Source organism: Suncus etruscus, chromosome 9, assembly GCF_024139225.1.
Source record: "Suncus etruscus isolate mSunEtr1 chromosome 9, mSunEtr1.pri.cur, whole genome shotgun sequence".
NCBI classification, from domain to species: domain Eukaryota; kingdom Metazoa; phylum Chordata; class Mammalia; order Eulipotyphla; family Soricidae; genus Suncus; species Suncus etruscus.
In genome coordinates, this window is record NC_064856.1 from 23,306,771 (window position 1) to 23,322,891 (window position 16,121).

Genomic DNA, 16,121 nt, shown 5'->3' on the forward strand with positions numbered 1-16,121 from the left:
AACATCTGTCTCATGTAATGCTATGGTTGAGGAAAATCATGCTTTGGGCTGGAGAAACTCCTTCTGGGGTCCATTTGCCAGTATCTTATGTTCAGTAGACTTGGTATCTTGCTGGGTTGTGTGAATATCTTAGTACAAGTGTGATAGAGGCAGAACTGAGTGCAGAGATATAGTTCCGTTTCATTGCATGGGAACCCAGCAATCTCTCTTGATGTATTGCTAAGAACAGGCAAGCTGGGCCTTCTCAAAGATCGGTTTAAAACCAGCAAACTTACAAGTATGAGAAGAAAAGAACTAAAAACAAGATGGGCTGCTAGATGCTTCTGCCCTCTTAATATCTTGCTCTTCATTACAATACTACACATGCAGAAGGAAGGCTAGTGGGACTGCTAGAAGGCAGTCTGGCAAACTACAATCTCCTTGAATTTTACACTCTCTGTAAAAAGTGTTCTTGTGCTGTAACAAATACAGAACAGAAATACCAATATGGGATGTAATTGGTTATGTGGGCATTTAAAATGTTAATTGGTTCTTCATCCAAGTTTATCCTGAAGCAATGACTGCTATGATCAAACTACATGGCTGGTCTGGGCCACTCAGATCTTCCCTTTTTTTTGGGGGGGGGGCACACCTGGTGACGCTCAAGGGTTACTCCTGGCTATGCGCTCAGAAATTGCTCCTGGCTTGGGGAACCATATGGGATGCCGGGGGATTGAACCGCCATCCATCCTAGCTAGCACGTGCAAGGCAAACGCCTTACCTCTACCGCCACTGCTCTGACCCCTCTTGGACCTTACAAAGGCTACTTTCAATTCACTTTATAAAATCTTTGTTTATTTGTTTGTTTGTTTTGTTTTTGGCTACACCCAGCGGTGCTCAGAGATTACTCCTGGCTTTGTGCTCAGAAATCATTCCTGGCTTGGGGATTTCATATGGGGATCAAATGTGTGTCTGTCCTGGGTCAGCATTGTGCAAGGCAAAGGTCCTTTTGCTGTGCTACCACACCGGCTCCATTTCATCAAATCTTGCTTTCATCTCAGCTCTGCCTTCATCAGATATACTGCGGAATGTGCTACATATAATATTCTTTTATATAAATTCCTAGATCATATGTACAGTATATATGTAATATGAAACATAGGATCTAGTGTATCAATATATGAATATATTATGATAAATGTATTATGACAACCTAGAGTAAGTCCACAAAAGCATCCTATAAGGGAATGCACTTGTGTTTAAATAGGAACTCAAGATATGTAGCTTATGGAAAAAGCAAATGGGTGTGTATTTGTATGAAGGAAAAGTGTATGTTAGAAAATATCTCATAAATCTGAAAAAAAAATGCATCTGAGGATATACTGATTATCTCAAGTCCAAAAGTTTGAACCAGTACAGTGGATGGAAGCACAATAAAACTAAATTTATTTTAGTACAATATAAAACTTTCATTGAGTCATGGCATATCATCAAAGATCAGCAAAGTTGTTACTAAAGGAATGAGTTTTTTGTCATTGGAGGTAATCAAGATAAAATACCAAGAATAAATAGCTAATTGTGATGCTGAAATGTTGACTAAAGTATTATTTTATGTAGGGAAAAAAACAGAGGCATAATATGACTCTTTGTCAGTTCAAGTCTGTTACACTGTGATCATACAGCTGGCACTCCTCATTGAACAATGAAGTATTCTGGTACACAAAAAATTATCTTGTTTTTCATAATGGCTGCAGTAAAAAGTTTAAAGAATAATCTTGTTTTGTACATAAAATAATTTCTAATGTGGCTGATGGTAAAGAAAACAAGTCAATATTCCCTAATTAAGTAAAACATGATTCATATATTCACGGATAACAAATTGATAGATTTTATTTTTATAGATAAGAAAATTAAGACTAAATCATGTGATTTACTTAAGGGAAATAACTTCCCCCTCCACTAGCAGGCTTCTTCCTTTTCTAAAAGAAGCTATATAATGAATATTTTAGGCTTATATGATAGTCTCTTCCAATTATTCAAATGTATTGCTGTAGCATTTAAGCAGTCATAGACAATGTAATTAAATGGGTACCTTTTGAAAAACACCTTTATTTGCAAAATCAAAAAAAAGCAAACAAAAAATAAAAAAACAAATAAAAAAACAAATTCTGGGGCTCATGGCTTGTGGCTTTTGAAAATCAACTTGAACTAAAATGTTCAGTTGCCTTCTTATTTTTTAATATAATATTTATTTTAATGATAGTGGCTTACATATCATTAATGATAATATTTTAGGTATATATTAACATAAAAACAGGGGAGTTCCCATCACCAAATTGTCCTCCCTCCACCTCCACTCCCATCCTACCTCCCATATCTTCCTCCCTCACCCCCGGGGCTGCTAGAATAAGTGGTCCCCTCTGTGCCTAGCTTAGTACTTAACTACAAACAAGACAATAATGTAACCATACTTACTCCATTTGCTTTGCTGAGTGCCTGGAAGTAGATGCTATAGCTTTTCAGAGGGGAAAGAGGAGGGTTCCAGTAGCCATTATAAGTCTTGTTGTCACCTACAGTAAATGGCTGGGTGACAGGAAGGTTGGCAGGCTTCAATTCAGCAGCAAAGTAGTGTAGAGAATCAAGGCTGGAGGCGTTCCTATAGCTCACAGGAACTGAAAAGCACTCAGTGATGTCAGCTGCTCGCCGTGACTTCTGAAGCCTTTCTTCTTTGACAACTAGCTGATAAACACTGGACATGAAAGAAAAGAAGCAAATGATCAATTCCTGGAGTGACCAACTTGTTAGTTATCATCACTGTTTCTGTTTACATGTAAATCTCCCACCTGTTTCTGATATTCAAAAATAACTCCATATAGAGGTTGCTCTCCATTTTAATGTGCCCAAACTAGTGTCCAATGATACATATAAAAAAAGAAAATAATCTCAACTCCTCAAAAGCCACCTGCTTCTCCTTCTATATTTCTTTCCTTAGTCAAAACTAGTATTGTTTACCAGTGGTTAGATATTTAATTTGGGGCTCATCCTCCACTTCTGTCTCCCAGTGCTCACTCTCCATAAGCATTAATTTGACATAACACTTGGATTTGTCCTCTCCTTTTTCTATCCTTTTATCAGGATAAGAGGATGGACACTTGCCTGACTTCTATGGGCATAACTGGGCTTCATTGTTTATATTTGATCAGGTAACCACTCAGTTCATTGGCCTTTTTAGTTCTATAAATGTGTCTCTCTCACTCCTTTAAACACTTCCAAGGGCTATGCCTCGGAAGTCATAATCTGAATGATAAAATATACTCTTCACTCTGGCATATGAAGAACTTTATTCCTGGCTTGTGAGCTACATTTCAGAAATTTTATAATACACTAACCATTCTTGCTTTCCCAGGCCTCATGATATTATCCAAACATCCTCTGGATCCCACACCTTACTATTATCAGCTCATGATTCATCTACCTGCCCACTTCTGCCTGTGGTAATATTTCGCTAAAGACAAACCTATCTTTTTTCCTACTCTTATAAAGCTTCTATAGACTGCCTACCTAGATGAATATTTTCTACCTCCTTTAGTTCCCTTATATAGCTCACTAATGGCTCTCTGCTTGGGATTGCAATGACAAGCATGAAACTACTGTTTGGCAGACTAGATATTGACCTTTTGGACAGTGAGAGCTGTGACTTAGTTGTCTCTGCATCATTTTCTACCAGTACACATTGTCCAGCAGGTTGACACCCAGCATGTGACACAAGCATGAAAGCTTGTGTAAATGAATCAAATTGAAATAAACTGAAATTGAGAATAAGCATGAGTCTAAATATGTCTGGATGTAGAAACATTAACAAATACAGTGATTCCCTAGAACCCCTTTCTGATATTCTTGTACCATACCCTTCAACTATGAAGTATATAAGAAGTTATTAGTTCAGGATGGGTATGAACTTGCCTTTATAATTTTTATTGATTGAGATTCTATTATTTATAATACTGTTATGTATAGTTTTCATGCACATAATTCCAACACCACACCCATAACTAGTGCTCCTACCTCTTTCTTCTTGGCCAAACTTTTTTGAACAACAACTATATTGAAAACGTGTAGGTTGGGGCCGGGCGGTGGTGCTAAAGGTAAGGTGCCTGCCTTGCCTGCGCTAGCCTTGGACAGACCGCGGTTCGATCCCCCGGTGTCCCATATGGTCCCCCAAGGCAGGAGCAACTTCTGAGCACATAGCCAGGAGTAACCCCTGAGCGTTACCGGGTGTGGCCCAAAAACCAAAAAAAAAACAAAAACAAACAAAAAAAAAAGAAAAGAAAACGTGTAGGTAGATTTTACAAAGCCATCCAAAAGTTTTTGATTTGGGATATTATTGACTATTTCTATCCTTATATAGTTTGCATTTCTTTCGAATAAATTCTCTTTTAGAAGATGTTTATAGCATTGATCTTGGAGATTTATAATCTAAGAGAAAGATAAATGTTCAACAAGTGTTTACCATATTTTTGTGGAATTTATGATGTGATAGCTGCAGTGGTTTCACACCAGAATATAAGATCACAAAGTGAGTTCATATGTAGCTTATGAAAATGGAACAAGGGTGGCTACAATTCCTCTCAATCAAGACTGATGATCCATTTGTTTGAGAAACATATGTAGATAAAGAGACAAATACTGGGTTGTTCTCTTTTGGGGATAAGAGAGGAAGTTTTCTGAGGAAATGAAACTTACTCAGAATAGTAGGTCTCCTACTGAATCTCCCTGAGCATGGGCACAATCAGCAAATAAATAGGAACCAGGTGTCATGGAAGTTCATTTCATAAGTAGATGAGTGTGACATCTGGGTGGGGATGAGAAATAACTTAGTGAGCATTTATGCTATCTAATGTACACATCTGAGCAATAATCTGATCACCCACAGAACAGAGAGTAACCTGAAGAAAATATGGCTCCTCTGTAAGAGATCTTACTATATGTATATCTAGGTATGAACAACATCTAAGTGATGACTGGTGGAACTAGATTATCTGAAAACTGAGCAAATGTATGAGCTCTCTGAATAAGTAGGTATAACACTCACAAGACAGAATAGTATGAGTGCTTGGACAATGAAATTATGGTGTTTATAATCTGTATGTGTCTAATACCCAAACTGTGTGTGATATATATATAAATATATGTTCATCAAGTTGAAGTCTAAATAACGTAAAAATTCAATATTCATTCATTTAATTCTGAGACACTTCTAAGTAGTAAAATTACTGTGTTTCTCTTGACAACTAAGCTCAAACAGTACAAAGACCCAAACAAAATGATTCCAAACCAAATGGGTAATGGGCTGGGAGAAGAGAAGTAAGGATAGCAGAGTTTTCAGGACCATATTATTTGACATGTAATTTGTCTTAAGTAGAAAATTATACCTGGCTAGAGTGTGAAGAATATGATCTGAGGCTACTACTTATGAAATCCTAATCTATGAAGAAAAGGAAAAAAATAACCATGGGTGAAGGAACAACAAATTCATAGATTCTCCTGTTGAGACTAAAAACACACTTAAAGTATTCTGCATTTGGCTTGGAAACATCCAACCTATTCAGCTCTAATAGACCTGAGAAACCAATTGCATCATTCCCCAAAGTGCTGGAAATATCTGTGGATCTCTACTTCCATCCAAAACCCAAGTTTTTGTTAACCTGCAAATCCTGCTTATAAGAGAATTTTACCCAGAACTATTAGTGCACCTTTGAATCTTTCAGTCATCCTTGAATTCTTTAGTTATCCTTTCTCAACAAAATGAGAGCCCAGTCTTGGGAGCTTGCCTGAGGCTAGTTTCCATTCCTATAACAATTTTCTGTTGATCCTGTCCCTCTTTGTTGGATACAGGGGTCTCAAACTCATGGCCCGCGGGCCGTTTGTGGCCCTCCATACAACATTTTGTGGCCCTGCCCTAGAGGAATTTTTTTTCTGTTTTGTTTTGTTTTAGTTGTTTGGGCCACACCACCCAATATTCAAGGTTTACAACTGACTTTGCACTCAAGGATAACCCCAACTTTGCCTCTTGCGGCCCCCAGGTAAATTGAGTTTGAGACCCCGGCTTGCTCATAACTGGTATGGGACTCTGCAGGGTCAACAACTGTATTCTGACCATTCAAGTGCTGCAGAGGGAGACAGAACATCCCTTTTGGGGTCATTCTATGATTCCACTGCTTCTTCCTTTGGGGGGGTCACACCCAGCAGTGATCAGGGGATACTCTTGGCTCTGCACTCAGAAATCACTCCTGGCAGGCATAGGGGACCATATGAGATGCCAGCATTCGAACCACAGTCTGTTTGGAAGGGCTGCGTGCAAGGAAAATGCCTTACTGCTGTGCTATCTTTCTGGCCCCCCACTACTTTTTCCTTTCCACCAATTTGGTGACTGAGAACTCACTTTAAAATTCAACTAAACCTAGCTTTCAGATTACATATTAGAATACTGAAGTTAACAGAGATGAAATAAACAAATGGGAGTACATTAAAATAAGAAGCTTCGGTACTTTAAAGGAAACAGTGACCAGGATACAAAGACTACCCTTGGAATGGGAGAAACTACTCACCAAAAACTCATCTGATAAGGGGTTAACATCTAAGATATACAACAATGTACGACAGAACTTAGCAAGAAAAAAACATCTAAACCTATGTAAAATGGGGAGTAAAAATGAATGGGCATTTTCTCAAAGAAGAAACACAGATGGCCAAAGGCACATGAAAAAAATGCTCCACAACACCAATCATCAGGGTGATACTAATGTAAACAAAAATAAGGTATCCTTTCACACCACAGAGACTGGCACACATCATGAAAAAAGAAAGAAAGAAAGAAAGAAAGAAAGAAAGAAAGAAAGAAAGAAAAGAAAAAGAAAGAAAGAAAGAAAGAAAGTAAAGAAAGAAAGAAAGAAAGAAAGAAGAAGGAAGGAAGGAAGAAAGGAAAGGAAGGAAGGAAGGAAGGAAGGAAGGAAGGAGAAAGGAAGGAAGGAAAGAAGGAAGGAAGGAAGAAAGGAAAGGAAGAAAGAAAGAAAGAAAGAAAGAAAGAAAGAAAGAAAGAAAGAAAGAAAGAAAGAAAGAAAGGAAGGAAGGAAGGAAGGAAGGAAGGAAGGAAGGAAGGAAGGAAGGAGAAAGGAAGGAAGGAAAGAAGGAAGGAAGGAAGAAAGGAAAGGAAGAAAGGAAAGAAAGAAAGAAAGAAAGAAAGAAAGAAAGAAAAAGAAGGAAAGAAAGGAAAGTGAAGAAAGGAAAGGAAGGAAGGAAGGAAGGAAGAAAGAAAGAAAGAAGGAAGGAAGGAAGGAAGGAAAGAAGGAATGAAGGAATGAAGGAAGGAAGGAAAAAGGAAAGAAAGGAAAGGGAAGAAAGGAAAGGAAGGAAGGAAGGAAGGAAGAAAGAAAGAAAGAAAAGAAAAGAAGAGGAAAGAAGAAGAAAGGAAGAAAAGAAAGAAAGAAAGAAAGAAAGAAAGAAAGAAAGGAAGGAATGAAGGAAGGAAGGAAGGAAGGAAGGAAGGGGGGAAGGAAGGAAGAAGGAAGGAAGGAAGGAAGAAAGAAGAAGGAAAGAAAGAGAAAGAAAGAAAGGAAAAGAAAGAAAGAAGAAAGAAAGAAAGAAAGAAAGAAAGAAAGAAAGAAAAGAAGAGAAAAATTAGTGTTGGCATGGATGTGGGAGAAAGGGACTCTTTCACTGCTGGTGAAAATGCCATCTAGCCTACTTTTCTGAAAAAAAAAAAAAAAACAGTATAAATATTCCTCAAGAAACTGGAAACTGAGCTTCTGTATGATCCAGCAATACCACTCCTAAGGATATTCCCTAGGAACACAAAACTTACAATATAAAAATTCCCTCGGGGGGGAAAAATGCCCACTGCATTTTTATGTTCATCACAGCTCTATTCACAATAGCCAGAATAAGAAAATAACCCAGATATCCAACAACAGATGAGTGCCCATAGAAACTGTGGTACATATAAAACAATGTAATATCATGGAGCCATTAGGAAAAATGAATTCATGAAATTTCCTTATACATATACATGTATGGACACAGAGAGTGTTAGATTGGGTGAGATGAGTCAGAGGGAGAGGGATAAACATAGAATAATTTCACTCATCTGTGAGAAATAAGAAAAATAAAAGACAGTTTGATAAACTGGCTATAAGCAGTAATTTGCAGAAGCGAAGTCCCCTGTTTGTGACATCAGGCTGGGAAAATCCACGAAACTATGCCTGCCCAGTGGGGCCCGACTGTGAAAAATTGTGAGTGCTGCCTGTGTGTGTCTGTCTACTGTCCTGCTGCGTGAACCTCTTGGTAGTGGGCCAAAAAGAGGCTCCAGCAGAGCACGGCCACTCCGCTTCCCTACGCGGCCGTGCACTCATTCTAAGAAAAGAACACCATGGCAACAAGAAGAAAAAAATCACACTAAGAACTGTGCGGGATCACTGAATCCCAGCATTTCTCTTTGGACTGTCTTCTCTGCTGTGTGCTTGAGCCTAAGATTTGATCCTGTGTGAGGCTTCATCCACGGAGGACTCCCCTTTCTTGGAGGCAAGTCGACTCATCCAGAAAGGGTGGAGCCAGAGGAGTGTGGCTACCTGCATCATTTAGAAAATGAATACCACCACAACACGTAGAAAAACCCACAATACAAGTGTGACAATAGGGAAACAACGCAGGCCAGCATCAGACATAGAGAATAAAAATGACAATTCTGATGACCAGATAATGACCAGCCAACTAATCAACCTCTCAGATAAGGACTTTAGACTAGCAATATGGAAGATGCTCAACGAACTCAAAGAAACCATGGATCGAGTTGAACAGAACACTAATAAGAACCAAGAAAATATGAAGACACAAATCACAAAACTCCAAACTGAAATAACATGTCAACTAACAGGCCTGAAAAACTCAGTAAACAAAGTGAATGACAAAATGGATAAGGTCTCGGACAGGGTAACAGAAGCTGAGAATAGATTTGGCGCTGTGGAAGATGAGATAAATAACAATTCCATACAGCGGGAGAGATTGGAAAAAAAAAACTTAAAGCAAATGAACAGACAATGGAAAAATTAGTCAAAGAATGGGAACAGATGAAAATAGAAGTCTATGATAAGATCAATAGAAACAACTTAAGAATCATTGGAGTCCCAGAGACCCAGGAAGAAAATTCCCAAGAAGAATCATGGCTCAAGAACAACATTAAAGAGAAACTTCCAGAGCTAAAGAATATATGTGATCAAATCCTGCATGCTCGAAGAGTACCAACCAAAAGAGACCCCAGAAAAAATACCCCAAGACACATCCTAGTTACAATGACAAATCCAACAGATAGAGACAGAATTCTGAAAACAGCAAGATCAAAAAGGGAAATAACATTCAAGGGAGCATCCTTGAGATTTACAGCAGACCTGTCACCAGAAACACTCAATGCCAGAAAGCATTGGTGGGATATTGTGACAAGTCAGAATGAAATGAATGCTTCACCTAGAATACTGTACCCAGCAAAACTCACTTTCAGGTTTGACGGAAGAATACTTGGTTTCACAGACAAACAACAGCTCAGAAACTTTACAGACTCAAAACCAGTCTTAAGAGAAAAACGGAAAGACTTAATTTAAGACAAGACTAACCAAAAGACACACCAAATTTCGATATAAAGATGGCATTAAATCCCAGGACAATTCTTTCTCTCAATGTCAATAGACAAAATGCACCAATTAAGAGACACAGAGTAGCTAAATGGATCAAAAAACTCAATCCAATCTTCTGCTGCCTACAAGAAACGCACCTGAATAGTCAAAACGAACATAGACTCAAAATAAAAGGCTGGAGAAACATTATCCAAGCAAACAACACCCATAAAAAAGCTGGAGTGGCCATATTACTATCAGATAATGCAAACTTTATACTCAGGAAGCTTGTAAGGGACAAAGATGGACATTTTATATTAATCAAAGGGTGTGTAGAGCAGGAAGAAATAACTCTCCTAAACATATATGCACCGAATGAGGGACCAGAAAAATATTTAATACAATTGTTGACAAATCTGAAAAATAATATCAATATCAACACAATAATTGTGGGGACCACAACACGGCTTTGTAACCAGACTGAAACCCAACAAGAATATAATATACCTGAAAAGAGAAATGGCAGAAAGAGGCCTAGTGGATATATATAGGACACTCCATCCCCAGAAACCTGGATACACATTCTTCTCAATTGTACAGGGGACATTCTCCAGGATAGACTACATGCTGGCACATAAAACATACCTCCATAATATCTAGAGGATAAAAATTTTGCAGACTACCTTCACTGACCACAAAGCTCTGAAATTATTTGTGAATTCCAAAGGGACACAGAAGAAAAACTTTAACACCTGGAAAATAAACAGCCTCATACTCAATAACCAGTGGGTCCAAGATGAAATCAAGGAGGAAATCAAAAGGTTCCTGGAAACAAATGACAAAGACACAAACTATCAGAACTTATGGGACACAGCAAAAGCAGTATTGAGAGGAAAATTTATAGCTTTGAAAGCACACATCAGGAAGGAAGAGGGAGCTTACCTGAGTAGCTTAATGACACAGCTAATAGAACTAGAAAGTGCTCAACAAAAGGAACCAAAAATAGGGAGACAGAAGGAAATAACAAAGCTGAGAGCAGAAATCAACGAAGTGGAAACCCAAAAAACAATCTGAAAGATCAATGAAAGCAGAAGTTGGTTCTTTGAAAAAATAAAAAAGATTGATAGACCACTGGCAAACCTAAAAAAGAAAGAGAGAGAGAGAAAATTGATAACTCGTATTAGGAATGAAAAAGGAGAGATCACTACTGATATGGTAGAGATTCAAAGGGTAATCAGAAACTACTTTGAGAAACTCTACGCCACTAAAAATGAGAACCTGGAAGAAATGGAAAAATTCTCGGACTCTTATAATCTTCCACGGTTGAAGGAAGAGGATATAGCATATCTAAACACCCCCATCACTACTGATGAAATTAAAACGGTAATCAAATGTCTGCCCAAAAACAAAAGTCCAGGCCCAGATGGTTTCACTAATGAATTCTTTCAAACTTTCCAAGAGAAACTACTACCAATCCTGGCAAGACTCTTTCATGAAATTGAACAAACAGAAACACTTCCAAATAGCTTTTATGAAGCCAACATCACCTTGATACCTAAACCAGACAGAGATGCTACGAAAAAAGTAAATTAAAGACCAATATCGCTGATAAATGCAGATGCAAATATTCTCAACAAAATCCTGGCAAATAGGATTCAATGCCTCACTAAGAATATCATCACTACGATCAAGTAGGTTTCATCCCAGGAATGCAAGGATGGTTTAACATCCGTAAATCTATCAACATAATACACAACATTAACAACAAGAAAAATAAAAACCACATGATCATATCAATAGATGCAGAGAAAGCATTTGATAAGGTCCAACTCCCATTCTTGATCAAAACTCTCAGCAAGATGGGAATGGAAGGAACCTTTCTCAATATAGTTAAGGCCATTTACCACAAGCCAGTGGCAAATATTATCCTCAATGGAGAAAAACTAAAAGCCTTCCCTCTAAATTCTGGCACAAGACAAGGCTGTCCTCTCTCACCACTCCTATTCAACATAGCACTGGAAGTACTTGCTATAGTGATTAGGCAAGAAAAAGTTATCAAAGGAATCCAGATAGGAAAGGAAGAAATCAAGCTCTCACTGTTTGCAGATGACATGATACTCTACTTAGAAAACCCTAAAGACTCTACCAAAAAGCTTCCAGAAACAATAGACTCATATAGCAAGGTGGCAGGCTACAAAACTAACACACAAATATCAATGGCCTTTCTATACACCAATGGTAATAAGGAAGAAATGGACATTAAGAAAACAACCCCATTCACAATAGTGCCACACAAACTCAAATATCTTGGAATCAACTTGACTAAAAATGTGAAGGACCTATACAAAGAAAACTATAAAACACTGCTCCAAGAAATAAGAGAGGACACGCTGAAACAGAAACTCATACCCTGCTCATGGATTGGCAGAATTAACATCATCAAAATGGCAATACTCCCCAAGGCATTATACAGATTTAATGCGATCCCTGTAAAGATACCCATGACATTCTTCAAAGAAGTTAATTAGGCACTTTTGAAATTCGTTTGGAACAATGAATACCCTAGAATAGCTAAAGCAATCATTGGGAAAAAGAATGTGGGAGGAATTACTTTCCCCAACTTTAAACTGTACTACAAAGCAATAGTTATCAAAACAGCACAGTATTGGAATAAGGACAGGCCTTCAGATCAGTGGAATAGGCTTGAATACTCAGAGAATGTTCCCCAGACATACAATCACTTAATGTTTGATAAAGGAGCAAGAAATCCTAAATGGAGCAAAGAAAGCCTCTTCAACAAGTGGTGTTGGCACAACTGGATAGCCACTTGCAAAAAATTGAACTTAGACCCCCAGCTAACATCATGTATGAAGGTTAAATCCAAATGGATTAAAGACCTCGATATCAGACCCCAAACCATAAGATACATAGAACAACACATAGGCAAAACACTCCAGGACATTGAGACTACAGGCATATTCAAGGAGGAAACTGCACTCTCCAAGCAAGTGAAAGCAGAGATTAACAGATGGGAATATATTAAGCTGAAAAGCTTCTGCACCTCAAAGGAAATAGTGCCCGGGATACAAGAGCCACCCACTGATTGGGAGAAACTATACCCATCAGATAAGGGGCTAATCTCCAAAATATACAAGGCACTGACAGAACTTTACAAGAAAAAAAAACATCTAATCCCATCAAAAAATGGGGAGAAGAAATGGACAGACACTTTGACAAAGAAGAAATACAAATGGCCAAAAGACATCTGAGAAAATGCTCCACATCACTAATCATCAGGGAGATGCAAATCAAAACAACTATGAGGTACTACCTCACCCCACAGAGAATGGCACACATCACAAAGAATGAGAATAAACAGTGTTGGCGGGGATGTGGAGAGAAAGGAACTCCTATCCACTGCTGGTGGGAATGCCATCTACTTCAACCTTTATGGAAAGCGATATGGAGATTGTTCCAAAAACTGGAATTGAGCTCCCATATGATCCAGCTATACCACTCCTAGTAATATACCCTAGGAACACAAAAATACAATACAAAAACCTCTTCCTTACACCTATATTCATTGCAGTACTATTTACCATAGCAAGACTCTGGAAACAACCAAAATGCCCTTCAATAGACGAATGGCTAAAGAAACTGTGGTACATATACACAATGGAATATTATGCAGGTGTTAGGAGAGATAAAGTCATGAAATTTTCCTATACATGTATGTATACACGGAATCTATTATGCTGAGTGAAATAATTCAGAGAGAGAGATAGAAAAAAAATGCAGAATGGCCATACTCATCTATGGTTTTTAAGAAAAATGAAAGACATTCTCACAATAATAATTCTCAGACACAAAAGAGAAATGAGCTGGAAGTTCCAGCTCACCTCAGGAAGCTCACCACAAAGAGTGATGAGTTTATTTAGAGAAATAACTACATTTTGAACTATCCTAATAATGAGAATGTATGAGGGAAATGGAAAGTCTGTCTAGAGTACAGGCGGGGGTCGGGTGGGGAGGAGGGAGATTTGGGACATTGGTGATGGGACTGTTGCACTGCTGATGGGTGGTGTTCTTTACATGACTGAAACCCAAACACAATCATGTATGTAATCAAGGTGTTTAAATAAAATATATATAAAAATTTTTTTAAAAAGACAGTTTGATAATAATATTCAGAAACAATAAAGATGAGGATTGGTAGGATGATAGGATACTTGCCACAAAGAGCAGAGAGTGCTATTAATAAAGTAGAGAAGGGTGTACTATGTCAATGAGAGTTGGGACTGATCACTCTGGACAAGAACTGGGTGCTTAAAGGGGATAAAGTAACATGCATGATATCCCTTCATTAACAATAGTGAAAACCACAGTGTCATAATAAAAGAGAGTAACAAAGAGAGGGGGTAAATGAGTGAATTAGTGAGAAGAGAGAGAGAGAAACTGAGAGAGAGAGAGAGAGAGAGAGAGAGAGAGAGAGAGAGAGAGAGAGAGAGAGAGAGAGAGAGAAGTAAAATGCTTGCCCCAAAGACAGGTAAGGGAGAATGGGTGTTGAGGGAAATTGGGGGCATTGGGACATTGGTGTGGGAAATGTGCACTGTATTGCAAACCAAAAAAAGAAAAAAATGGAAGAGAAAGAGAAAGTGATAAAAAGATAGAGAAAACAAAAGGTATGCTCCAGAAACATGAAGGAGAGAGCATCAGAGAGGTATCAGGAAAAGTGGGGACACTGGTGAAGGGAAATGTGCCTCATGAATGTTCTTGTACATTGTATGACTGTAACTCAATCATGATCAAGTCTATCTGTGGAAAAAAACCCAACTGTGTTACAAACAACCTTGTAACCTCGGTAGTTAAATAAAAAATAAATTTTAAAAAGAGAGAAATATTGAGTGTGCTATGAGATTAATTACTGCAGCAAAAACAGAGATGGACACTTTTCATGTATATTTTTATTACCAACACTACACACACACACATGCACATAAACACATACATACTTTCTTACTTTATTTTTTTTAGCCACAAGTCAACAAACATCCACAAGGTCTTTTTAGTATTTTCACTTGGTGGCCTAAATCATAAATGGTTTAGTTGTATCTCAACCAGCCTCAACTGAAATTACAAAGAGTAGCAGAGGAAATTGTTGAGGGGTTAAATTGTGTTGTCAACATATGGTTCATGTATAATAGGGATTAATTTGCCAAAGTACACCCAGACACTCCCTCAGGCCCACGGTGTCTGCAGCTAGTCCATTCAGAAGCAAAGATGTAATTGTAGCCAGAAAGCTAGAAAGCATTTCATCCTATAAATATATTTTTCTTGCCAGTGGATTCAACATCTTAAAAGTCAGAGAACTACAATTAAGGAGGAGGTGAGAAGAAACAGTATTTGCTATTAGTTCAAGCTTTCTTACATAGACACATATACTTTAGAATGGGTGGGGAAAATAAAACAAGAATGAGCATTTTTTATGGTAACTTAATATAATTTTTACAGTAACTTTATTCTCATCGTCATTATTCTAATATAAAGTTTTCTAGATGCATATTCATTTCAACTTGCTAATATACTAAAATATTTTCTAAATACCCAACCCCTATCACCTGTCACCATATTGCTATTGCAAATGATGTGGATGCAACAAGTTATCTGGACAAAAATCCTGATAGCATTAAAGAATACTAAGTTAAGAAGCTTACTTCACAACATTAGCTCACAATTTTCCACTCCTGTGACTACCTCTAGATCTCCAAATCAAGGGACTGACATTTAAGACCATATTTTCTGCCTAATTCATCCTGTATGTCTCATGATGCTTGCATGATACCTGCATGCTGTCTATCATCCCACCATACTGCAGAAGGTTAAGAAAATATAGTATCTTTATTCACTAACTTGGTTTTGATTTATATCCTTTTCATTGTCCAGTGTTCACTTTCTTCACTGTGGTGACCAGTGTCCCCACTTTCCCTGATACTTCTCTGATGCTCTCCCTCCTTCATGTTTCTGGAGCATACATTTTGTCCTTTCTATATCTTTTTATCATTCTCTCTTTCTCTTCCATTTTTTCTTTTAGACACTTTTGTTTGCAATACAGTGCACATTTCCCACCATCAATTTCCCAATGTCCCCAATTTCCCTCAACACCCATTCTCCCCTACATGCCTTTGTGGTAAGCATTTTATTTCTCTCTCTCATTCAATTCCACCCTTTTTTTTTTGTTGTTGCTCTCCCTTTTATTTTGATACTGTGGTCCCCCTGCTCCCTTGCTGTTCAAATCCAGGTTTGTTATCAACTTCCTATCCTTTAGTTTCAGTGTCTTCTGAGATTGAAATGCTTTACCCTGACCCCAGACCCCAAGAATCCCAATTTATAAAAGGACAGTTGCTTTAAAAACTTTTGAGATCCAAATCTTCACTCAGAAACTTCTCTGCAGAAATTTCTTTACAGATTTTGGAGAACCCT

At 37.9% G+C, this 16,121-nt stretch overlaps 1 protein-coding gene across 1 annotated transcript in view; it reads right to left on the reverse strand.

Moving 5' to 3' along the window:
• Positions 1-16,121, reverse strand: part of PTPRT (protein tyrosine phosphatase receptor type T) — a 935,630-nt gene that overhangs the window by 285,821 nt on the left and 633,688 nt on the right. Inside the window, exon 11 of the mRNA XM_049779129.1 lies at positions 2,455-2,728. Within this exon, the coding sequence (XP_049635086.1) occupies positions 2,455-2,728 (274 nt within the window). The remainder of the gene's footprint in view (positions 1-2,454; positions 2,729-16,121) is intronic.